This window comes from Phaethon lepturus, unplaced genomic scaffold (assembly GCF_000687285.1).
Source record: "Phaethon lepturus isolate BGI_N335 unplaced genomic scaffold, ASM68728v1 scaffold13842, whole genome shotgun sequence".
NCBI classification, from domain to species: domain Eukaryota; kingdom Metazoa; phylum Chordata; class Aves; order Phaethontiformes; family Phaethontidae; genus Phaethon; species Phaethon lepturus.
In genome coordinates, this window is record NW_010521307.1 from 2,196 (window position 1) to 28,800 (window position 26,605).

The 26,605-nt window shown below is 40.6% G+C and overlaps 1 protein-coding gene across 1 annotated transcript; it reads left to right on the forward strand.

Moving 5' to 3' along the window:
- Positions 1-3,406: 3,406 nt before the first annotated feature.
- Positions 3,407-20,088, forward strand: TNFSF11 (tumor necrosis factor (ligand) superfamily, member 11; the record flags this gene model as incomplete). Its single annotated transcript, XM_010281477.1, is given in 6 exon segments — positions 3,407-3,559; positions 3,561-3,683; positions 5,462-5,629; positions 13,275-13,320; positions 13,407-13,505; positions 19,667-20,088. Coding segments are annotated over 6 exon segments (1,011 nt in total), but the record flags the coding sequence as incomplete, so codon positions are not given.
- Between the last annotated feature and the right edge of the window lie 6,517 nt (positions 20,089-26,605).

A 26,605-nucleotide genomic window follows, 5' to 3' on the forward strand; every position in this document is an offset into this window, starting at 1 on the left:
AGCTGATACTAAGAAATTATACATTTATAAGCTCTTTATAAGTCTATTCAAGAGGGTGAGTAAACTCTGACTCAGTTTTGCCATACACATTTTATCTGTATTTGCATAAAATCATTTGGGCTGGATCATGACACAATATAAGCTGAGACAATAGTTGAGGTTTTGGTTTTTCCTGAGTTTTGTTTATTTTGTGGCTTGACCGTTTGGAATTTCACAAGACACATAACTAAGACTGACACTAGATTTTCACGGGTAAACACATGTTTGTGGCCAAGAAGTAATGCAGCACAATGAAAATGAGACAATGAGCTGGTATATCTAAAAAGAAAGAAAAAGCTAAGAATTAAATTTTACCAATATTCTCATAAAAGTGTTCTGAAATGTAAAAACATTAAGATGTTCTGGCTTTTCTTTTTGGACCATCTTGTGCAATGGACTGAACCCAAGTCATTAAACACTAACAAAATGTAATGGTCTTAAGTGTTTAATTTGCTTATACTTCATGAGGAATATTTACTCATGATCAATGAAAATGCCATGAAAATTTAGTTAGATACTCAGAGCAGCTAGAGATCATCATGTGATAGAGACTCATGCACAGCACAAGATGAGAGAGCGAAGGATTTTATTTAACTTTAACTGGTAAATGCTGAAGTATAGTCTCCAAAAGCTTTGCTTTTGAACTTTTCTTTCTGGCCCATTTGCTTAATGTACTTAGATTATAAAAGAGCATCAATTTGGTCTAGCACTGGCTGAACTGGAGGGCAGTGGAACAAGCTGGAAGTGCTCAAATTCAAATGTGAGGGCTGGATGTCTAACTCCCGTAAGTTTAACCTGGAACTCCAGACTTACCCTTTTTTCCCATTAAAAAAAAAAGTCAGTACAGATGTTAAGTATTCTACCACACTGAAGAATTCATGCTTGGATAAATGGAGACCTGGAGGACAGATCTTTATTGTCATCTCATGCATCTGTGGAGCTTTGACTTTAGTGAACGTATGTTTTTAAACGATCGCCTTTCAGACTTCAGCTAAAGTTTCATGAGTGTGCTAGAGCAGTGGCTAACAGGAGGCAGCTTGCTGGGGGTCATTAGCACTTTTTGGAACCCTGGAAGAAACCCTTCTTGGTGGCTAAGAAAGATCGTGGAGTGCAAAGTGATATTTGATAATCTGGAAGTTGGTATAAGTTTGAAAATACGTACAAGTATAAATGGTAGACATTTATTGTAAGGAGTATTAAACGATGATTTTAAACGTATGTATTTAAACGATAAATAAAAAGATTTCAGATTTCAGCTAAAGTTTCATGAGTGTGCTAGAGCAGTGGCTAACAGGAGGCAGCTTGCTGGGGGTCATTAGCACTTTTTGGAACCCTGGAAGAAACCCTTCTTGGTGGCTAAGAAAGATCGTGGAGTGCAAAGTGATATTTGATAATCTGGAAGTTGGTATAAGTTTGAAAATACGTACAAGTATAAATGGTAGACATTTATTGTAAGGAGTAAGTACAAAGCATGATACTGTAACATTGCACAATTGAGGCAACATTTGATAAGTAAAGTTGGCTGGAATGTATTGTATCTTTTAAAATCAAAATCCATCTTTTTAACATCAGAAAATTGTTTCTTAATTCTGTAAATTCATCTGTTCGCATCCACAATGCTGGAGTTCATTTCAGCTGCCCTGATTTAGGTGAAAGGAGTCCAGAGATGCAAATAAATGATTAGGGAGGCTGAAAATCAAGGGGCACCGAAAGATCTGATCTGATTCCAAAGTCAGACACAATGGATGTATACACAACAGTAATATCAGAAAAATAAGCTAGACACTCTTCTATTTAAATAAGTTAATTCCTCTAGGGTATTTAGCTTACTTGTGTTATAAACCTTTCTCTAATATTTTTGGTTGCATCTTGATGTTTCTTCCAGGTATTAAATATTTAGGACTTCATGCTGAAGGTCTCTGTTTATTCAAAGGCTCACCTTCTGTGCCTTGCAAGTTAGCAAAGCTGATTCCTGTAGACCATTCTGGTATGTTCTCTGGCTCTTTAGAAGTCTTTTAAAAGCACTTGAACTTGAAAGTTTTTCTGTGCATCACTTCTTGTCCACAGTTTTGGTCTCAGTGCTCGGTAATACTGGTTTACAGCCATGGCAATTCAGTACACGTTCTTTATAAAGATAGAAGGTGCAGGATTTCTGAGAATGCTTTTTCAGAAAAGTGAGCTAATTTCCATGGTTAAATGTGCTGAAGACTAGGTATTCTTTGAAAAATGTAAGGGCAGTCAGGTAGGTTAGCTAGTTCCAGCATCAGAGCTTCACCTTATCAAACACTAAATCTCTAGAGACTTGCAGTTTGTCAGGATGGGCTGCACAGCTTTAAGTTGCTGAAGTTAGCAGTTGTGGTGTTTCCATTAAGCTTTCAATCTTTTAACTGTAGGTGCAGAGATTTTGGTTTTCTGTCTTAAGCCTTCAGCAGATAAACTATAGTCCAAATAAGTGCTTCTGTACAATTTGCTGTTACTGTTCTAGCACAGTGTTGTGTGACAGATTTGACTGATTGCTGGTGGGTGATAGCTGAAAGTCTAACACTACACATAATTTGTCATGCTGGACACTTAGGCCTTTACAAATTTCATGATCTTTGTGTTGTAAAACCTATTCTATTGTCTATTTTTCAGAAGACATGTTTAAATAAATCTAAAACTGGGGTAATAGTCACTCATTTTATCAATAATTCTACTACTGGCAGTTATTTGCTGTGGCTTTCTATCTTCTGTCCTGTGGTGTGTGTGGAGGCGGGGAGAGACATTCAGATCATGTTGAAGACCCTAATTCCCTCAGATCTCTAACAATCCCAACATAAGAGGCTACATCTGGAATAATGGGTCCTGTTTTGGGTCCCTGAGTACCAGAGGCCTATCAGCAAACTGGAGAGAGTTCAGCAGAAGTCCATTCTGACAGGTAGAGACCATCGTGTATCAGAAACAGAGAACTGGATTCTTTGAACCTGAAGAAGAACGGACTAAGGTGAGGGAAGCTGATCACCTTTTTTAGCTGCCTAAAGATGGAGCCAGGCTCTTCGTAAGTGCCCAGAAAAAAAGAGAGATGGTAATAAATTGCAGCCAGAACAACTGTAGCTGGACATCAAAACCAGTGTTTTTATACAATAAAAGTGGTTACATTTTAGAACAGTTTGCTTAGAGAGGTTGAAAGTTTCCATTGATGGAAATTGCACAAAGCTTGTCTAGACAAGGCCTTTGCCAACCTGACCTAAGTTACAAGTTGGCCCTGCTTCAAACAGGGAGCTGGGCTGGAGACCTCCATAGGTACCTTCCAACCCAGGTCCTTCTGTATTAACTGCCTTTTAGCAGCTGTTGGTAAACATTTTGTGCTTCAATTTTTTTCTTCCAGTTTACAGTTGATTTCCTGAGTTTTGGATACTAGTGGAACATAGTGGGAGAGATGTTTTTAGGGTGCAGTTTTACAGTCATTAAAGCTAGTGCTGCTTTCTTGCTCTTTGATTCCTATGCCTGTCCCTGTACTGATTCTGATACTTGTCTAATACCTAAGTCAGCTGGTTTTCATGGTGCTAATCTTCCAGGAAATTAGATCAGCAGAAATTCCTCATAGGTTATTGATTTAGAAGAGGAGATTGAGAGCCAAGGGATGAAATTTTGTGGTGAAGAAGGTGAGAGCACAGACATGCTGGTTTATCAGCTTAAAACAGTTAATGGGGCTGCACTGCAAAAAGCTGACTTCAGAATTCATTAGTGTAGTTTCTAGTGCTTAATTCATAGTACTGTAATGGCTATACACAGATTTTCTTTTTGATTCTGCTGGGTCAGGCCACCCCTGGAAGATGTTACTGCCTCCAAGCAATTCTGTAACTCATCTCTATCCCTCTGCTCAAAGCCATGGCATCTTCTGATCTTCAGGTGATCCTTTTCTGACCTGTTTCATTCCAAATCTGCAGGCATAACTGAGACAGCTAAACCAGGTCACAAGGGCTGACATTGGTCTGAATGAATCAGGTGAACAGCTCTCATCCGGACACTTCAGCAGAAGGATGGTACCAGGCAGCATTTGGTGTTGTCATCCATGCAACAAATGTTTCTATGCAGTGTGTTACCTGTTGGATGGCTGCCTGGCTGGTGTAGACTGAAATTCACTTCTGTAATCCTAACATTATGCTTTTAAGTTACCTTGGTTCTTTTTTGAGTTTAGGGAGTTGAATTTATGTTTGTGCGAACACATAATATAACACGTTTGGTTCATTCTGTTTTGTCTTCTGCAAAATGTCCTTTGGATGATCTGTTTTATTCAGTGTTATGTTAAAGGAAACTGAACACTGGTCAGGCACTACCCATAATGTCTTGGCATTTCCTCATCGTGATTACAAATAATATATTACCTTTTATAAGTCTCAGTTAAAATTGTTCCTTCCATCTTATGCGGAAAGATAGAAGTAAATATTCCTTATTAGGCCACCTGATACGACAAGGTTGTGCATGCACAAACCCTTCTTCAAGCCTGAAGTAAAAGTGGAATAAATACCAGTTGAGAACAATTACTGAGAGTCTTAGGCCATCTCTGAAAGATAGTGGTTACTGTCTCTTGAGTGTAAAGTATATGGAGTGTGGGGGAGAGGGTGAAGTGGTTTAAATAATGTTTATGCAATTAAACTGTCAAGGCACAATCTTACTCCTTGGAATATCCTTCCAATTTATCTGCGTGATAGAATTCAGAAGTATTCTAAACTTACAGTTTAAAAGTATATTTGATTCAATCACAAAGACTGATTGCTAAAAGTATGTTGCAGGTATTCTAGATTTACCAGTCTTTGTCCCAGGAAGCAGGGTTATTTTGTGGTACAGTTTTATCACCTTTTGGTCTTTCTGAGTTTGTGCCATCTTACTTGGTGACTGTTTTCACACAGCAATATCTCTTGCCCACAAAACATTTTCAGTGATAACTGGTTTCTGCTCTTCTGTTTCTCCTCATGAAAATGTGCTAGATGTTGCACATACTTTCTCCAAGTTCTTCTACTTGGTGTTTGTGTGTCATCTTGCAAACTATAGTTTTTACAGATAGGATGGCTGTGTATGTTGCCTGCTAAAATAATTGTGACAGTGCACTGGGTGGTCAAAAACGTAATTCAGGATTACTGATTTTACTGTAAGAGTGGGATTCATCTTTAATTTTTCAAAGTCAGATATCCAATCTAAGCTATGAACTAGGCAGCTACAGAAGATAATTCATTCTCCTATCTTTCACATTTGTTGGATGAAATAAACCTCCATATGGGGAACTTTCTCTTCTCCTAATTGTTTACAGTGAAAATTTAGATAATAAACTTAGCTAGGTGCCAAACTTTTAGATGGTTGAAAATTCTGCCTGATTTAAATGCTCTTAATATCTCTTGGACAGACACTTAAAGCTATGGTTGTACTTATATTTTTGTTTCAGATGGACCCTACTAGAATTTCAAAAGAGCACGCACACTGTGTCAGAACACTTTTTGGACATCAAGAAAATACAGACTTGCATGATACATCCTTTGAAAATCAAGAAGCGAAGTTAATGCCAGAATCATGTAGAGGCATGAAACAGGCTCTCCAAAGAGCTGTGCAGAAGGTAAGTGGCAGACAGACTGTGTGTTCCTTCATTTTGTGCTCCTGTTGAACTTACAACAATTTTTCCAACATCTGTATTTGGAGGTAAGTTCTAGAAAGTACCTTCTGGTATTTCTAAATAATACCTGAAGTTGCATCCAAGATCATGTTGTGTTTCCTCATGAGCCTGGTAGTCGTTAACCAATTCTGTATTCAAACACATTTTTTCTTAAGACAGACAGATTTGAAGTTGCACTGAGAAAGTATGATTGCAGTTAGTTGGTTGGCCATTCTGACATTTGGATGGGCCTGAATGCTAGTCATTTATTCTAATATTTGTATAGTTTTGCCAACACTTTGGATGTTCGTAAGAAAGGACGGTTCCACTTTTTTTTTAAAAGCAATCTTCCTAACTCTTGTTTCTGACAAGGTTCTCCCACGTCAAGATCATCAATAAGCAAAATATTGCCTGAAAGACAGAGGAGATAACATTTGCTCTTGTTTTTACTCTTTCTTCAACCCAAAACAAGGAGTAGTATCTCCTTTTTTTTCCTGCTTACGTTGCTAGTTCTTTTTCTGTGCAGACCATTCTCACACTGGCGGAAGAGCTACTTTGCCATAGCATGATAACCGGGCAGTCTTGGCCCAGCAATTGAGAATGACAGTGACAGCTTGCTCCCAAACACAGATAACACAAGTAGTCAGCTAAAGAAGGCAGCCCTAATGAAGAAACCTCGGCAAGCCAGATATATGCCACAGTCATCTCTTACTGCACTTACTGCCTTTGATCACTCTGTGTGTTCATGACAATGTTTAGTGCTAATTATGGGCTGTTTAAAAGCTGAATATTTGCTATGCTATTTGGTTTTCCTGGCTTACCAGGTCCGTTACTACTTCTTCACATCTGCATAAGACTTTAGTTTTTCATAAAAGAGACTCCATTAGATTTGAGCTGATCTCATGTGCACTTTACAAAGTGAATTGTACTTGAGTTAGTTATATGGTATTTTAATTCTCCTAAAGTTTGCTTTTAACGGAGTACTCTGGGTGACATCTTTTTGTGAACAGAACTTAAAGGAACGTAGGAGTTCATGGCTTGTCCCATTTGCTAGCCACCTCCTTGAAAAGCTTAAGAAAAAAAAAAAAGGTTAACTGTAGGATTAGTTTTATCTTCCAGCATTTTACAGACAGTCTCACACTACACCTACTTCTGTGTTCTGTGTGCTGGTACTAGACTGCTGGTTCATGCAGCTCCCATGACAGAGTAAGGAGCTTGTTACAGTAAGTGAATGGGAAGGCCTGTATTCTGGTCATTCACTGCTGATTACTCACCAAAGGCATTGGCTTTAGTTGAGGCTGCATATCCTGCCATTCTGGATGGAGGTTAAATGCTGCAATGTCCGTGGCCAAGATAAGTAGTGAGTAGGGATAACTTCTTTGGCTGATGACCATTAGTTTGAGAACAATAAAATTTTCCTTGCCAAAGTAATCAGACTCTGAATTTTCTTTGAATGTAACAGAATGTATTAAGCAGCTGGGTCAGTATTCTGGATGCTTTGTCATTGTATATTGATGACACAGAGCAAAATAGGAAAATGTTTGCCTGGGGCTACATTTGCATCTTTTTGGTATATCAGAGAAGTGAAAGAAACAGTGTTAAGGCAAAATCATACTTTATCATGCTCTGTAAGCTCTGCCTTTCATTAGCTCTGCTACAATGAAGGGCAGAGATACAGATTCACCTCACTTTCAGTTGTGCTAGTCCTTTATGTGTGGCAATGCAGCTAATGTGACTTGAAAGAAGTTTCCTATTGTCTGTGCTTTCTTCACTTTCCTGAAGGAGAATCTAATCTGTGTGTGTTTTAAGAACCAATATCCTTATTTGAATTGGCAGCATGTTAAATGATATTTTAAAGTGTTCCATTTAAGTCACTAAGTTTGTGATTTTTCAATATTTTGTCTTTCACAATTCAAGCTGTTCAGGAAACGAAAATAGACAACTTGCTTTTGCTCAGGTTTATGGTCTGGTTACAGCTTTTAGCTTACTGCACTGGTTCTCGTCTGTTTTCTTTGCACACCTGTAGACCTAGTGCTTAAATCTAAAGCTGGAATTGACATTGAAAATGAAAGTGCTCTTATGAAAACCAGTGTAGCAGGGCTGCAAGGTCAGGTCTAGAAACATTTGTCTCCTGAAAAAATAATAATTAAAGATTTTCTTTTAATCAAAACCAAATGGTGAATTTCTTAACATATTCCAGGATGAAAATACTGCTTGGGCAACAGCTTACTCAGTAAAAAGCACATTTTCAGCATTGCACATAAACTTTCAAGTAGACAAATAATATACTTTCCTACCCTGTCTGTTTGCTTAATTTTTTTTGCTTGTAACCCTAAAAACCTTTTGGCAGTCCAGGTGCACTAACCACAGTTCTTATGAAGACTGTTATGAGCCTGAAGTAGAAAGGACTGCAAACATATCTTGAGTCAATTCCTAAGTAACTTTTCCTGGCAATACTCCCAGCTTCTAGCAGCTTGGGGAGTTTGGGCGTAAACTAGTCTCCTATATGGCAACAGAGTACTCTGCTAGACCTCCAGGGCAGCACTTCTAAAGAGATCTGTATACTTAGCAGACATTTAAAGTACACATAGTTATGGAGGAAAGTCAAAGTTTCACAAGTAATTGCTGTAAGTTGTTAAAATTTCAGTTTCCATCCTACAACCTTACGTGCCTTTGTTTTTTCTGCAGACAATAGACTACTCATTTGGATAGAGGTTGATCTCTAAACTATCTTCTGATGAATATTGGTTCATGTACTTTCTATTTCACTTCCTTCCTGATTAGCAAGATAATCAGATGCTTCTTCCTGCTATTAGCTGGACTTAAAGGACTCAGGTAGTAGAAGAAACACCTGCATAAAGGAGGTGTAAGATCACAGCTGAAGCAATATATGAATGTCCAGAGGGGTTCTCTTCTGATTGGCCTCAAAAGGCTACCTATAGCTGCTCAAAGGAGATACTGAGATATTGTAAAAGCCAAAGGAGAGGAAAGCTTGTTCACAAACGTCACATGTTTGAATGCAGCCTTGTCTCTGCATCCTCAACATCGGATGTAACTTAGAGGAAGAGTTGTTTTTGTTTTGAAGATGCTGAGATGCTAAGGGTTAAAACCTGCAGCCTGCTGTGGATGAGGAAAGAGCAATTCCCAATTTTCCAGGCACTTAAAGCATGATTTTAGCTTTTAAAATATGAAAGTTTTGCAGCTTCCCAATGAACTTTTCAATTTTTTTGGATGAAGGAAGACACATTTTTTATTTTTGTGACTGGCTGCTTGTCTGTTGTTTAAACAGTGACTGTATGAAGCAGGTTGGAATGTGGGAAACAGGCCAGCAGAGTTGACTTGGTGGGCAGTGAGCAAATGACGCAAAGATATACAAGTACAGCTTATCGTAAGACTAACAGAGTGGGGTGATTTTTGTGTACAGTTTTTCAAAAAATAACTCGACAGCTTGGTAGATCCCATGGCTCTGTGTGTGGCAGTCTTAAGTCACTGGTAATATTTTGTCAGCAGTTCTCATGCCATTGTAGCAGTGTCTTAGTGACAGGTTCTGTTGAGCTGTTTCTGCTTTCTTAATGGTAGTGTACATTGTGATTAGGTATGAGGTGCTTAAAGACATTCAGGTGATAAAGAATGCAGTTGATACTTAAGAGATTTTTGAAAATCCTAGCTCTTAATTCCCTGCAGTAAGGATACCAGGGGATTTTTATAATCTCACTGAGAGGCCATCTTTAGACATCTGTATATCTTCAGACATCCACTGAAAAATGAGGTCCTTGAGTCCTTCAGGGTCAGAAGCAAGTACATGCTAAAATGTTTTTCTAAGGTAGTTTGTGTATCAACCCCTTGGAACTGTAGAAACATGAAGTAAAATATCAAGTAAAGTGTTGAACTGCTTACTCTTCTGGAGGAAACCCACAGCTCCATCCCTGTAATCTAGGGACTAGTTAACGTATTTCAGCTTCCTTTTGGAACCCTGGACAACAGAACAGAAAGGAATATCAAAATTTTGTGGGGCTGGTCAGAATCAAGTGAAAAACTTGACTCTAGTCCAGTGTTCAGAGAGCTCTTTTGACAGAGGATTTGTTTTCTGGCCACAGGCTAGCCACTTCTAATCCAATGACAAGCACACAGAAGAGTCAATGAACATGAGCCAGTCTCCAGCTCTTTTCAGTGTGTTAGTGTTGGGCTCATGCTTATAATCTCCCTTTGGTTGTAATGACACTTGCATTCTTAATTGCATAGTAGCATAGCTTCACGAGGAGTACAGGAGAGTGTTCCTGTCAGAGAGAGATGCTCCTAGGAAACAGGAAAGTAGGCTCAGACCATCAGGACAAGGAGAGCTGTGGACCCGAGTCTTCCTGAGTAGTTGTTCTCCTTACCAAGTGGTGAGGTTGCAGATGAACAGCACCACCAACAGTTAGAAAGCAAGCAGCTCAGACTGCGTTTGGATTCTTCGGATTCCTTTCGGCATGGAAGATGAGCTGAGTCAGGCTGCTAGATCTCAGAAGGTGAGGTATCCAGCTGCTCAAGCTAGAACACCATTGGAAATGTGCAGAAGCAGAACTCTGTACTCCTAAGAAGAATGTAGGTTAAGAGGAGGATAGCAACTGGCCAGTTCAGGGGCTTCAAGGGCTGTGCAGTTACCAGCCACGGGATTTTTCTTAGTACCAGTTTAGATAATAGGAGATTAAAATGTATATAGCTCTTTTTGGATCTGCCCAGCAGGCTCTCCAGGCAAGGACATTATCACATCCCCCAGAAAGAAGGGATATGAAAGCAGACTCCACATCTGAGAAGTTTCCACTAAGAAAGCAAAAAAACAAAGGAGTCTTCCCTTTCTAGGGGAAGGGTTGGGAGTAGGTGTGGTGGAGTAATCTCTGAGAGTGTTGTCCATCTCCCAGTCTCTTTTACCTTAAATCCTGTTCTCTTCAGAGGCTTTTGCCACTTTTTGCAGTATCTAGTACTTGCAATTTTTTGTTGTCTTCCTACTTCTGATGAAGTTAAAGAGCTCAAGTGTGGCTAGAGGCTGATGCCAGTGTGCATCTCCTAGAATTAAGCTTCATTTTCATGCTCCTAGAACTGACACTGAAGTAGGAAGATAAGAGAGGGGAAGTGAATATAAATGGGGGAGGTGGACATGAGTTTTGCTTCTTTTGAAGTTGTGATTCCTCTTCTCGTCTTTACAGCAGAAAGCATCTTAATGTTTCTTATCTACAAAATCAGCATCTCTCTGCTGAAGTATTATGCTTTGATAGTCATCCTACAACTTCCATACTGCTGTGGCTTTTCATTTTGGTTTAACATTTAAACACATACTGAAAGGGGAAAGTGAGAGTAATAAATGTACCAACTAAGGTGTTACAAATTTCACTGTGGCTGCAAAATTACATAAAAGCAGGACTCAAGATGTTTTCAAAGCAGGATTTCAACTTCTAAAACACTGAAGTGATTGAGAGCAAAGTGGAACATTGCTGATCTGGCCAAATCTGAGGCATATTGCATATACATGGAATTAAATCAGATGAACAGGAGTGTGTGTGACATAAAAACAAAACAAAGGACCACTCAGGTTTCAAAGATGATATGATTTGCTATATTCAGCAAAATGTTTCCTTTTACTAAACATCTTCTTGACAGCTCCATGTTATGAGGTATTCTGAATAGCAAGTAGAATATTAACCCAGTTTTTTAGGAAGCAGAGATGGAGAATCATGGGGGAGCAGGGGACAGAACTGAGGATTGAACCTAACATTAGAATCATAGAATAGTTTGCGTTGGAAGGGACTTTTAAGATCACCTAGTCTAACAGCCCTGCAATGAGCAGGGACATCTTCAACTCGATCACGTTGCTCAGAGCCCTATTCATCCTCACCTTGAATGTTCCCAGGGATCTATGGGGCATTTGTTACCTCTCTTGGGCAACCTGGGCCAGGGTTTCACCACCCTCATTGTGAAAAATTTCTTCCTTATATCTAGTCTAAATCTATCTTCTTTTAGTTTAAAATCATTACCCCTTGTCCTGTCATTACAGGCCCTGGTAAAAAGCCTGTCCCCATCTTTCTTATAAGCCCCCTTTAAGAACTGAAAGGCTGCAATAAGGTTTCCCCAGGAGCCTTCTCTTCTCCAGGCTCAACAACCCCAAGTGTCTCAGCCTTTCCTCATAGAGAAGAGGTGTTGAATCCCACTGATGATTTTTGTGGCCCTCCTCTGGACCTGCTCCAACAGGTCCATGTCTTTCCTGTGCTGAGAGCTCCAGAGCTGGACGCAGGACTCCAGGTGGGGTCTCACCAGAGCAGAGTAGAGGTGCACAATCCCCTCCCTCAACCTGCTGGCCATGTTTCTTTGGATGCAGCCCAGGATACAGTTGGCCTTCTGGGCTGTGAGCACACACTGCTGGCTCACGTCCAGCTTTTCATCCACCAGTACCCCCAAGTCCTTCTCGCCAGGGCTGCTTTCAATCCCTTCATCCCCCAGCCTGTATTCATACCAGGGGTTGCCTTGACCCAGGGGCAGGACCCTGCACTTGGCCTTGTGGAACCTCATGAGATTCACACAGGCCCATTCCTCCAGCTTGTCCGGGTCCTTCTGGATGGCATCCCATCCCTCAGGTGTGTCAACTGCACCACTCAGCTTGGTGTCATTTGCAAACTTGCTGAGGATGCACTTGATCCCACTGTCTGTCATTGATGATGTATTAATATTTCCAAGACTCAGTCAAGGCTTATAATAAGAACAGGCTGCTTAGTTTTTTGAAAACTGCTGTTTGTATGTTTTCTCAAGAAGAAAACAGGTGTGGATTATTAAAAGCAAGGCTTTTTGTGGTGCTTGATGTCTGTTACTTGTGCTGTTCTTGATTCTGCGTAACATGAATTTTAATACGAATGAAACCCATCTGCAGTTTTGAAGAATGCATACTTCCAAACTCTGGCACCCAGTCCATTTGGCCCAGTACAGATGTGGAAGATGCTTAGTCCTTCAGTTCCTGCATACCTTGTTAGAAGTGAGCCTTAAGTATAAAGCCTTGTAGTCTTGCAACCTTCCCTGTTAGTGGTCAAGTGAGAGGGGTGGAGGTTTTCATTTACCTCATCATCTACCTCATCACAAATGAAATTCAGAACTTAGTTTTCCTTAGTTGCTAGTGTCATTACACACTAGTCCCTATGTAGAACTGCCTCTTTCGTTACCTTTTGACCCCAAGTGATTAAACCCATTCATAAACTCCTTTGTTGTATGTGATGCATTCTTAGCAGTTATTGTTCCATTATACTTACAGAAATATTCCAAGTGCAATAAGTAGGAAAGGTTGTAAATGTCCAGTCACTACTACTTCAGTAAATAGTGCAGTGATCATACACACCATCATTCCTGTCCGCCTTTATCAGATGTATTGGACAGAGGGAGTAATTTGATGGTGGCAGCTAAACTGTGTGTTCATATTATACATCATATAAATATGAGAATATATATGCCAGGCATCTGAACATACTGTAAATAGAACAACACCCACATATGCATACACTCAAGAGTGTTGTAATTGTGCAAACTAACTGCAACATACAACATTACAGAACCAAGACAACATCAAAGCAATGTCTCTTTCTCATTTTAGGAAGTCCAGCGTGTCATGGGAAGAGTGCCGCAAAGACCAGAAAAAGGTAGGTGTTGGCTTGTGAATAAGAAGTATTTTAGTTTTACTAAACTTGTCTTTCTGACTTAATGCAATTTTTTTTTGTATCTCTAGCTGCAATGGAGGCATTAGGAATGGATCTGTACAAGAGAAACAAACCTGAGAAGCAGCCTTTTGCCCATCTCATTATTGATGATAAGAATATTCCATCTGGTAAGTTCAGTTTTAAGTGAATACTTCCAATGTATACTACTACTGTAAATGTATTAGAGTGAAGTATATGAAAACAGTCCAGCAATACCAGCAACAGACAGGGATTTCAGAAATGGCTGTTGATAATGAGAATGAATTTGTTGTGTTGTTTTTCTGGTCAGTGTGTTGACTTGGATGCAGTATGTTTCTGAGCGACTGAGTAGGGGGAAAAAAAATGTTTCTGTTGCTTTTATCTGCCCCTGTGGTAAGAGGATGGCATTCTTTTACCTTGCTAGAGCTCTTATTCCCCACGCACCAGGTATCTTTGGATGGCTTTGGGAATATCCTCGCTAGTACAATATGAGGGAACAAGACATGAGTCTGCCTTGGAACACTCTAGAGGAAAAGATTAATTCCTACAGTTTTAAGATAACTTAGTGCTGTTTCCTTTTTTGCCCTGGGGCGCTGTCAGTTGAGATTTTTCTCTCTGTATTCTCAACAAAACAATCATCATTGGTGTGGTAAAGTCAACCAGTTTATTCTGAAGCTATCAGACAGAGCATCTCAAAATAGGATCGGGCATTGATCACCACTGTTGTCTTCCTCTGAAGAGGTGTATGTTCTGCAGTCCTGAACTCCTTGTTAATTAAGCTATGTGCATTGCTTTTCTGTTTTCATATAGCCAAAGCAAAGGAGAATTCTGTGTTGAGGCTTGAAATCTGTGATTGCAGCAGCCTGCATAATAATACCTTGCCCTGTTGAAAGACAAAGCACTCCTGTACACAAGGGGTTAGCTTCTTGCCTGAAGGGATAGGATTCTTTCTCCCTTCAAGTGCATTGGCATTGCCAAGATGCAGAGCTTTTATAAGCAGAGAGCTTAAGGAGCTTGTGAGATGGCAGTCAGAACTTCTACAAGCTTTCTTATTAGCTCAAATGCCTCCTGACAAGCTTCTATTTCAGTCAGATTATGGCTTTTGAAATAAGTCAGCAGTAGAAGATGCAGTATCAGTAAACTTGTCTTAGCATTTAGTCTTTGGAAGGATTCAATTAATTTGCTAATCATAAAGACAGATCACTTAAATCTACAGAAGTGGAGTGTGTCAGTGTCAGGCTTTGTGAAATCCACCTTTTCCTGTGGGGATTTTATTTGCTGACTACCTAGATGTTGCTGTAAACTGTATTTTTATCAGGGCTAGAAGCCTATAATTTTTACTGCTGTGCATCACTGCATTAACCTTCCAGGGAGTGATGTAGCAGAATGGCAAGGGAGGCATTGCTCTTTCTTGCTCTCTTCACTTTTTTTTTTAATAGCACAGGCTGCGGGAACTCTCAGAAATACAGTGCCTGTGACAACAAGCTGCTTTGTTTCTCCTTGGAGCAGATCAGCGCCTTACCAATGTGATTAGTTGGACATACTCCTTCCTGATCTGGCACATAATGGCTTCTGCCTCTTTTTGGAAGAGCATTGCTAGGATGTTAATCATGAGCACAGTTTCTGTGGTCCTTGTGGGTGTTGCAGCAGTGAGGGACTGCATCCTTACGGATAGCTGGAACCCTGAACCTACGGGTTGTGAGGCACTTTATCATGCTTACTGGTATGAGGCAGAACCCACTTGGCTGGGTAGCATAGAGGTTAATGACAGGCATGAAGGATGAAGAGTTTGCCTGAGGGTCAACCAGGCAAAAAACCCAGGAGTTTTTCTCTCCCATCCTGTTTCCTCTGACTGCAAATGGCAATTTCTGTTTTCTTCCTGTGATTCCTTACCCTATGTGTCTGAAATCCTTCTAAACTGTTTTGTGCCATCCATGAGTCTGGACAGATCTTTTCTTAGTATTTTAAGGTTCTCTACTGTCATCACTCTGACCCCAAATAAACAATGTCAGGAAAAAAAAATCGGGTTTCATCACTGTCAAACAGGATTTTATTTTAAGTAGTTTGCCACTGAACACCCTTCATGAAGGGGCACTGAGCAGTGTCTCTGAGGAACATTTTCCTTTTACCTGTTTCACAATAATATCAAGCCCCAAATGGACTTTTGCAGCTGAGGGGAGTGTGAGGGAGGGGGAAAATAACCCTTCCCAGATCTGGGTGTCCCCACCCATCATTTGGCTGCAGAAACCGTAGTGGTTTGGCTTGCTGTGTATATTTTTTAGGTTTGCTGCCTTAGGTTAAAGCTGGATGCTTGCTGGTTGCTTTTTACCAGAGCTCACTATAAATGCTACCTAGGTTTTAAATGAAAACAGTGAATTTTGGTTTATACATTGATTACAGAAATTAGTCACAGTTTAAAGGAGAAAATCACAAACAGAAAAAAATGCAAATGTTAAATATATTGTTTGGGATATGAATTGATACCTTTAGCTGCCTAAGGAAATGTTGTAGTATTCTGAGCTGTTTACAACTACAGGTTTGGCTTAGCTGCCCTTTGCCTCCAAAACAGTTTTTTCAGAGCAAACAGTACCTTGGTCCTTCCCTCAGGCTTTATTTATACCTGAAAGCTACTTGGATGCAAACATACTCTCAATACCCGGCTACTTTCTCTTCTGTTACCCTCCCATCATCTTCCTTCTTAGTAATTAGTTTTATTGAAACTCATTTCTGTTAGTCTTAGTTCTTGCTCACAAATGTCCAAGACATTGTTTTGATTTGTCTTCAGTTACCAGGAAAAAAAAAGTGTATTATCTTGACTTTTTAAAAAATGCTTTTTACCATGTCTGGAAGGTTATCTTACTCACTATCTCTGACCTCTTCCTTCTCTGTCAACATGACTTACCTTGTACTTTTTTTTTTCATGGCTCCATAGTAAATTTTATCACAGAAGATAATGTATTGCAGCATTTCTGACTGTCCCATGGCTTGCGTCATGTTTCAGTTTCTGATATATGAACAAATGGTTGGGCAGTTTTATGCTCCAGTTTTCTCCTCTGCCTGTGTTTTGGGGTACTGATTGTTTTGGTGTCTCCAGATTTGTGTGTATTACCACCAGAAGTGCTGAGAGCTAGCTGAGTGCTAGCTCCTTCCATTAAAGGTTGCATGGCATACCTTCTACCAATGCATCTTTATGCTGTGCTGCTGGTTGTGGCAGGCCTCTTCTGAAGCTCTGAATTGTGGCAAAATGCCCATCCGCCTCAGTTAATATAATCATAGCTTTATGATTTAGGTTGGAAGGGAATTCCAGAAGCTATGTAGGCTAATCCCCTGCTCAAAACAGATAGGTTCATCTTCCATCATCTCTTGGCCTGTCCCTCTACCTGACCATGGATGAATGATGCATATTCCCCTCAACATCAAAACAGTGTGAACAAACTTCACCCAGAGCCTCTCTCAGCATCTCACAAGCAACTGTGGCACCTGTTTTCTCTTCCCCCTTCTTCAGCAGAGAAGCATATATTCCCAGTAAGGATTTCTTCAAAATTGCTAGTTGATTAAGACTGGCAACTAAAAAGTTTACTTGCCAGGTAAATAAAATCTGCCTAGCAACTACCCAGTGTGCCACCAGTCAGTCACAGCATGCCAGCATGCCTTCTGCCCTGTCCCCTGGATACATTCCTGTCCCAAACCTCTGATGTTCCATCCAAGCGGTGATTTCTTGCCTATCCTCCTAATGTTGAAGGTAGCCCAGCCTCCTTGGGGCAATATTTTGGCCAGACTTAACACTGTGCACAAGAAGTTCTACAACATCCTCAGCTATCCCCAGTGCTTCAGACATGTACTCTGGTATCTCTATCTCAGAATCTCTTGCAGGTGAGTAATTCCAGACTAAGAGACTTAAGAACTTAGTTTTGCTTCCGCTTAATTGATGGTTTTCAGAAGTTTTTTTGAGGCATTGCAGAGAAGACACATCTCTCTATGATTTTGTTTGTATAATTTCTACCTGGCTGTATTGGAGCCATAGGGAGCAACTATTTATGATCTGCCTTTGAAAGCCTGGGCTTTGCTCGAGTCTTTGTGGAAGAACGCCAGAAGCTTTTTGTTCTGGATTACTGTTAAAGTATTCCTCTCACATGCAGAAGTTGCTTGCCCTTGGCAGTTAGGGAAGACTCATAGCTCTCAGTTCCCCTGTCCCTGCATGTCTTTCTGCAAAAACAAATCCAGGAGGCATCTTTTTAACTAGTCAAATATACCTCGGACTTTTCCTCAGCATGCTTGTGAGCACTGGTGGTTCTGGGTCATGCCTCGATACATGCTTGGAGGAGAGGGCACTGGGCCCTGCCATATGGCATGGAAATTTTGGTGGGAATAGATTGTTTTGGTTTGATGTTGGGAAAATAAGGTACTGAGTATTCCAAGCAGGCATTTACATGCACTGGGAGCCTAAGGTGTAAGGTCTTCTGATGCCTGTGTGGACCCGCTGCTGTGGGTGCCTGAGAGGGAGCAAATGGAGTTAGTTTTGTGTGCTGAAAATTGCTAGTGGTTAGGAGGACAAGTTGGCCAACTCATCCATTGTGTTATGTCCTGTGTATTACACTGTATAAATTGTAGAGTGTTAGTGGCTTGTGCATATCAGGAAGGGTCAGGGCCTGCGTGGCTTTCTCAGGACAGTGGTGTTTCCTCTGTGTGGGCATGCCCATGGGCCTTGGCTGGATCTTCTTCCACTGTTGCCTATGCCTCTGTTTTTGCAGGCAGAGGCTGTGAGATGAGGTGAGTGCTATAATGGGATGGTGTGAAGCTGGAGAGGTCGCAGTGACTGTGGGATATGTGCGGCAGGGCCTCCTCCTCAACAGAAAATACTGTGATAAACCTCTACATAATACACATGCTGCAGTAGCAGTGCTGTCTGGGCTGGTGTTGCAGGCTGCTGCTTAACACAGTGCCACCAAAACCAAACTGAAGTGTCAAATGTGACCAGGTTTGGAAGGAAGACTCACGTACTGTCTCTCAGTGCCTATCTGACCTCCTGCCAGGCAATCTCTTAGCATAACCTCAACAGTAAAATCATAGAATATCTTGAGTTGGAAAGGACCTGTAAGGATCATTGAGTCCAACTCCCTGCTCTTCGCAGGACTGCCTAAAACTAAACCATATGACTGAGAGTGTTGTCCAGATACTCCTTGAACCCTGACAGTCTTGGTGCCGTGACGGCTTCCCTGGGGAGCCTGTTCCAGTGACTGACCACCCTCTCAATGAAGAACCTTTTCATAATGTCCAAAGAACCTTTTCCTAATGTCCAGGATCTACATGAAAAAACATCTGAGATTTGGCCAACTTGAAACCTCAAAGAGATGATACAGTGTGGGTAGGTGGTGTTAGCACCCAGGAGGTGCCTTTTGGGCCAGAGTTCCTGGGGGGACATTTGTACCTCTATAGGTGAAGTTGGCTTTCAGTGACAGTGCTGAGCTGACAAACTAATCAAAACATCTCTAGTTTCTCAGCTCCTTTTCATTCTGTTCACAGAGCATTCAATCACCTGAACAGATAAGGGACAGCTTCCTGTTTACCAGGCCACCATCGTGCAGGCAGAGCTGGAAAAGCTTACCTGTACCTGTTAGAAGGAATTTTTTTCCCCCCATTTTTTTGGTGTTCTCAGATGAAGGTGTGTTTGCCTTTGCACCACTACAGTCACAAGAACATAAAATATGTGCACTAAAGATGCACAATTGCACTGATTTTTTTCCCCATTTTTTTTGGTGTTCACAAATGAAGATATGTTTGTCTTTGCACCACTACAGTCGCAAGGACATAAAATATAGGACGATTTCATAAGCTTTCTCTTTGGGGAATAACTTGGTTTTGGATTTTATTTAGTTATTCCTTGCGAACACTTACAGGTTAAAGGCTGATAACAAGATTTGCTGTTTTGTCATTAGTAACTTTTCCTTTCAAATTCCTCTCAAGTATTTGTTACTTGAATAGAGTTTTAGGTGGAACACAATTTCTATATGGAGCTTGTTGCATGATTGCTCAGCATAAACTATTGGACAAGTAAATGTTTTGGACCATGGTCCAGCAGCTGTTCTGGTGGGAGGGCAGACAGTTATAAATAGCAAGCCAAATATGGCAGTACACACATGATGAAAAAAGGAAATTTCTTATGAATTTTTATCATAATTGTCTAATACTCACTTTAGCCTATGGAAGCGTAGTTGCTATTGATTCTAAAAACCCATGGATTGCTTTCTAAATGTTGAGTTTTGTTACATGTTTATAAATAATGATTTTTTTTTTTCTCCCCTCTCTTCAGGAACTCGCAAAGTGAACCTCACATCCTGGCATCATGACAAAGGCCAGGCAAACTTATCAAATATGACATTCAACGATGGAAAGCTAATTGTTAATCAAGATGGATTTTACTACCTTTATGCCAACATTTGCTTTAGACATCATGAAACTTCAGGAAACCTGACTAAAAGAGGGCTTCAGCTGATGGTGTATATGACTAAGACAAACCTTAAAATAAGGCGCTCTGATGTGTTGATGAAGGGAGGAAGCACCAAATACTGGTCAGGGAATTCCGAATTTCATTTTTATTCTGTCAATGTAGGAGGGTTTTTTAAATTAAAATCTGGTGAAATGATAAGTATCCAGGTATCAAACCCATTGCTACTGGATTCATCACAAGAAGCAACTTATTTTGGGGCGTTTAAAGTAAGGGATTTAGACTGAATATTTCTTTGGCATGTTGAAAATTGTTTGGGTTTTTAATGGTCCAGAAACAACTTGAAGACAGAACTGAAAATCTTTTGCAACCCGATTGCATCTGTATAAGCCATATATCTCTAAAGACACATTTTTGCCCTCTGCTGATTCCTGTGGGAGTCCCACAAATGCACAGAAGGGCAAAATTACATAGTTCTCCTGATTCAGTCTTACAGCAGTTTTACTTCATATGTCTCCACTGGCTTCAGTAGAGTCATTATGACTTTCATGTTGGTGTAGTTGAAATCAGAGCAATTAGTATTATTGAACTTCTGTTTCCAAGTTCTGCCCTGACTTTTTAACCTGTGCTACTCTTACTAGTTTTGGCGCAAACATAGGGCAGGACAGAGCTTGGCTCCCAGCTTGCATTTAGGGCTCAGTTTTGCTTGGGGTTGAGCGTTCTGACTCTGAGATGGCACAGATTGTGAAAGAATGACTAGTCCCATTTGATGTGGCGTTTCACGTGCTTAGTTAAGCCTGTTTTTGCTTTGCTGGATTAGTGTTGGAGAACTCAAGCCGTGGCAGAAATGAGTTGCAGAATGTCTAATTGGTTTGATTTAAGTCTTTACCTGATTAAAAGTGCTATTCCAGGAAGAAGGGAGATCATCTGGCCTTGGAGTTCTAAAAGGTTAATTACAGGTAATTTTTATTATTGTTGCACAGTTAATTGCAAATACAGACTGCCAAAATACAATGTGCCTTTAAAGTATTACATTGTGCCAGAACCTGCAAAGACATTTTTTAGACAAAAAGTATGTATTTTTATATTCTGTAATATCTAAAGTTATATTTCAGGTGTAATGTTTTGTGTAAAAAAAAAATGTAAATTATATTGTCCTATAGTATTTGATACAAAATATTTAAAATCTCTTGCTGTTTGTATATTTAATGTTTTAAACTGTTTTTAATGTACAGACATGTTAAACTGGTGCACTTTTTAATCCCAATGGGAAAAATTGCAGCTAAAAGAGGTTGTTTGCAATTAGCAAATGTAATATATATCTTTGTTCTTTTTAACTTAATAGATTTCTGTTAAACTTGTCAGTATTATTGGGAGGTTGGAAATCACACTGATGTCAAGAATAATTACACCAGAATGCTGGTCACTGGGTGCCTTTCAAACCTGGAGGGGAATTGACATTACAAAGCTGGCATTACCTTAAAATAAAATAAAAAGAAATTAATACATAAGCCACAGAAATGTATTAGGGGTATTTATAGTTACTGAACAGGCATATTTTGCTACAACAAAATCTGCAAGTTGTAAATTCTGTACTTGAGTAATGACTTTTTTAGCTTAGTTTCCTAAAAAAGTGAAGCTTATGTCATTGCATCGCCTGTCCTTGTCTCCCCTTCTAGCTTTTAAAACTGCACGTTTCTGCCAGGTTTGGCAGATGAATGGCAGTGTTAAGAGATATTCTTACAGGTTTTATGAGAACAGACAGCTGAGGACAACTCAGCCATTATCCATTATTTGGCAGTGGCTGGCCACTGTTCATACTAGCCAACAAAATGATATGGGGAGACTCCTAGCTAGCTGCAACATGTGTTGTCGCTTGTAGCGTTGCTTGGCCAAAAGAGGTAGGTGGGTGGAACCTGGGGGTGGGTATGGGGGACACAGGAGAGGGCTGCCAATACTATAAGTGATGTTTAGAGCACATCTGGGCAGGGAACAGCAGCTTGTTGGGGAAGGGGTGAAGGGAGGTTTTAGGAATGTTTGTCTGGGTGCTGTAAGAATGATGTGGGGAAAATCTGCTTTCTAATGTGGTAGGAATCACAGAAGGCAAAAGACTCAAATCTGTAGGAATTGAGGCTTCATGCAAATCCTCAGGCTTTTTTTTTTTTATAAGAAACTGAGTTGGATTCAAGCAATTATTTTATACTGTATAATAAACATTTCTTTTTAATGTTAATATTGTTTTCTTACAAAATACATTTCTAAGAAAAAAATCAACTTTGTGATTTCTTTATTTTCCTGTGTCCCTGTATTTCTTGTGCAGCTTTGATCATTTTGTTCAGATTTCAGCATGGTCAGATTTCAGATTTCCAGATTGCAGCTGGGTCATTTCTTTCAAAATTTCAAGAGCTACAGATTGCACTCAAAGAATCATATTTTCTTCTGTTATAGAGATGTCCAGTGGCAGGCTGGGAGAAAAATGTCTATGAGTCTGTTCGGGGGTTAAGTCGCCTTCTGGGGAGGTAGAGATGGGTGTTCGAATGATTTGAAAGTCGAGTTAGACTTAGCGCATAGTAGCTGACGTTAACAAATGCTCTGCATATGTATGGCATTATATGAAGGAGGGGGAGCACCAGCACTAAATGTCACCTGAATGTTCAGTGGCGAGCTACGAGTGTGTGCTAAAGTCACAGCACCTGTAGAGTGTGTTGAGCCCCTGTGAAGATGCTTGCTGGTTACCTATGCATCCTAAGGCACCAGAGGTTAGGAGAGGGCTTCTGAGGCTCAGCTTAGTAATACATCTGTGCTCATTAGGAGTGCTGTAGGCATTGGAATATCACAATGTGATATGGACCTTTAAATTTCCCTTGTGTGATGACTTTGGGGCCTAAATGATTTTTTTTTTGGTTTTTTTTTTCTTTTTTCCTTAGTGTCTTCTGGTTGCAAATTGTCCAGCTATGTGATGAACTAGGTGGGAAGGATGTAATAAAATAGTCCTCAGGGGGCTATATAGGCCACCCTGGGGGTTATAATTAGGAGCCACATTCTGGCTATTCTCTCTACAAAATAGAAAGCAAATAGGAGGTCCTATTCCACCTTTCTTGCCCTGGCCCTTGTCCCTTCCTACTCTTGCACATGTTTAAAAGGAAGCGGGGAGCTCCACGTAGGGCTGTTAGTAGGGTTGGATTTTGCTCTTTATATCAGAGCAGACACAAGTGGGAAAACTTCAGTGGTGTCATTTGAGGCAGCCTGGGCATGTATGCCAAGATGATAAAATAAAACCACCTGCTTGAGCACTGACCTTCCTAAAACTAAGTCCTCCAGCAGCGTCCGTTCCTTTCTGTCTGCTTCATTTATTTGATTGCTTCATTGGGACCCAATTAATGAAAAGAGTGGACTAATCAATTACTGGAGAGAGTTACCTTGAGAAGAAGGTAATGCTTTCTTGGCTAAGAAAGGTACATATGACTCTTATTTTATAACCTTCAAAAGGCAATTTTGGTTGGTGGATAGAGGATGATTATTTGCTGAAATTCGAAGTTACAAAAATTCTTACTTGGAAATAGTTTATTTGGAATTCAGTATATTTGCGTGCGTGTAAACATCTGTATATTCTTACTGTATTCTTGCTAAAAAAATAAATTTTCGTACATGGGGTTATGATTGCATATTTTGGCACCTGGGTACTCCCTCCCCCCCCACTCCCCGCCCTCCGCCTTCCCAAGCTTTTTCCAGCCAGTGAGTGTTTCTTTTTCTGTCTATCCCACTTCCTTTTCTCTGGCTCCTTCCAGCTGCCAGTGTCTCCTGCTCACCCCCCTCTCACTGACTTGCAGCTCTTTTTCCTGATGGACGCAACAGTCTTGGGTCAGATCTAGGTATACTTCCCCTTATCTGGCCCAAAATCAGGTGGCTTTGCTGTCTCTTTGGATGGAAAACAACAAGAATTATGTTTGTCAAAAAGATTTTTGAAGCACTAGTGCAAGGGCTGAGCTGGATGGGAATGAAGAAAAGTAGTTGGGGAATAAGGAACCAGCAGATCAGACACACAGAGCCGTGCATACTGCCCTTTGGTTTGATGTACCAGCTTCGAAGGGCTCCAAACAATTACAGCATGCTTATACTTTTGCTGTTACGAAATCAGTCTCCAGCAAAACTTCACAAACCTGACTGCAGCATTTTGCTGCGGTGATTTGAGAAAACTCCCATCTAAACCAGAAAGTGTTTTTATGTATACACAGGCAATTGCTTGTTCTTTCTCCCTCTCCGAATCGCTTTCTTGTCCAGTATTTCCTGGTTGTATTTGGGATCACAACCTGTGGACTTTGCCAACAGTTGGGTTTTTCTTTTAACTCTCTGGGGTCTGACCCTGTAGATCCCATAGCTTTGCCTATTTTTATCATTTGTGACAAGCTCCAAAGTGAAGCTTGGTCATGAAAAGCTGAGAAACCTGTGCCAGCCTGAGGCTGTTTAAATTTGATTTCACAAATTTCTAGGCAACTTTGGATGTTTCTTTTTCCTGCTTGTTGTAGCCTTAAGTCTGAATGTGCCGGGGTTTCTAGCTGTGTTTCCAAGGAAGTATTTGTGCTGGTGTGGAGGTGAGGGGCTGCGTTTCTTTGATTTACTGCTCTCTGTTCACAATCTATTTTATGAAGTTTAGGGAGGACATATTTTCCTGCCATTTGTTCAGCATTTGAGCCATGTGCTCTCTACCACCTGCCCTTTTGCGTGAGACACATTGCTTTTCCCCAGACAGCACATCACCAAGCTCCAATCAATTTATGTTTGGCTGTGACAGAAGACAAGCAGGAGCTCCAATTGCTTTCAGCTTCCTTGCATGCTGCAAGTCACAAAATGATAGATTAATTTTTCCAACCTTCTGGTTCTTGATTCATTCACTGCGTGAGAGAGCCCTGGTTGTTCTTTTAGCAGAAGATGCCAGAATCCTTTTTTGACTGCCGAGCTCAAATTGTAGGTGCTATCATGTCTTCATAACCATGATGTGGCCGCTGGCTCATCCTGTAGGTCCCAAATTCCCTCGGTCCCTAAGTCATGGTCCCTATCACATGTGAGTGAGGCTGCCTGGTAGGCAGTTTTGGGGACCCTGACTCCATAAGGGGAGGATTCACAAACAAATTTCTCCTCCCTCTGTCCCCTTCCCAGCAGGTCATGGATTTTGGAGCCCTGAAACATGACCACATGGAAGGTGACCCTTTGTGAAGTTCAGATACTCTCTTGTACACAATGTTTTTACCTCATGTCCCATCAGTTTGAAGAATTTTATCCTATATATGGGACTGACTGAGTGAAATGCTTGGAATTATTTTTTTTTCCTTACTGTGTGACAACTCACCAGACACCAGAATCGCAACTTTCTGTGGACGCAGATAAAATCAGTTCACCACAGATCTTGGCTATGAATGCATAGAGTGGAGCAGATCTTGGTTGCTGGGCCATGGTTAATTGCTGGCCTGGTACAGCTTCATGTGCCTGCTCTGATCCCCGCGTGGGTTCTCCACCCTGGTGCCATCCCGGGGAACTGATGTATGGCAAATGGCATAATCTGTACATCACAGAATCACAGAATGGTAGGGGTTGGAAGGGACCTCTGAAGATCATCTGGTCCAACCCCCCTGCCAAGGCAGGATCACCCAGGGCAGGTTGCACAGGAACGCATCCAGTCGGGTTTTGAAGGTCTCCAGAGAAGGAGACTCCACAACCTCTCTGGGCAGCTGGTTCCAGTGCTCCATCAACCGCACAGTAAAGAAGCTTTTCCTCATGTTGAGGTGGAACTTACTTATTTTGCCCTCTGGGAACTAATAACTAATGACAACGCTTTAGTTAGCAACCATTTGCAGATTATCTACTCTTTTTTTGTACAAACATCTCCCAAATGTAGTGCTTTCTGTGTTACGCAGAAGTTTGACCAGCTCCCTGGTTACCTGCAGCATTTTGCAACGTTAGCGTCGCTAGATTTTTTTTCTGCAGTACAATATCACATGCGGTAACACAGCTGAAACAAAACAAGGTCCATCTGGTTTAATGGTTTATCACTCATCATGGCTCCAGATCTTTGCTCTGGAAAAACAGCTGCAGTTCTGGAAATGGATAGTTAGGTTATTTCTGTCCCGCTAACTGGAAGAGGGCTGGAGTTACGAGGCACGGAGTGCAGCTTAAGCCAGCCTCCCTCTTAAGCAGAAGATACTACCGAGTTGCAACCCACAAAGTTGTGTTTTTATCGCATGACACTGAGCATATGTGCCGCACGCCCCGGGGCTCGACAGACAGGGCTCCTCCAAGCTAAAATAAACCCGTGTGGGCAGCAACGGTCCGGACCTGAGCTTCTGCCTTTTTCTTCTTTGATCTGTCTCTGCCGACAGAGAGTAATAAATTAGCGAATAATCTGGCAGCACAGGTCATTTTTAATTTGTTTACTATTTCCCGAAAGCAGCTGTGTATTTTACCACCTATTGTCATCTGTAAATGTATAGTTGAATTACTACTTACGTGAATCTGCATTTTCTTTCAAATCTAACAGTCCTATTATACCACTATGAATAAGAAGAGGTAATTTTATTTAAACCTCATTAGCCTTATAATAAATATAAAAAGGAATATTATAAATTAGTATCAAGTGTCTTGGACTGCAGTCCAGTGTTCTACTGTCTGTGGATTAGCAGTACTTTTTTCTATTTCTGCTTTGTTATCTGGCTATTTTTTGTTTTTAAATATGTCTGAAAATTACATTTTAAAAACTTTTTTTTAATTCTTTTTTTAAATACAAGCCAAATAGAAGTACTCCCATGATTT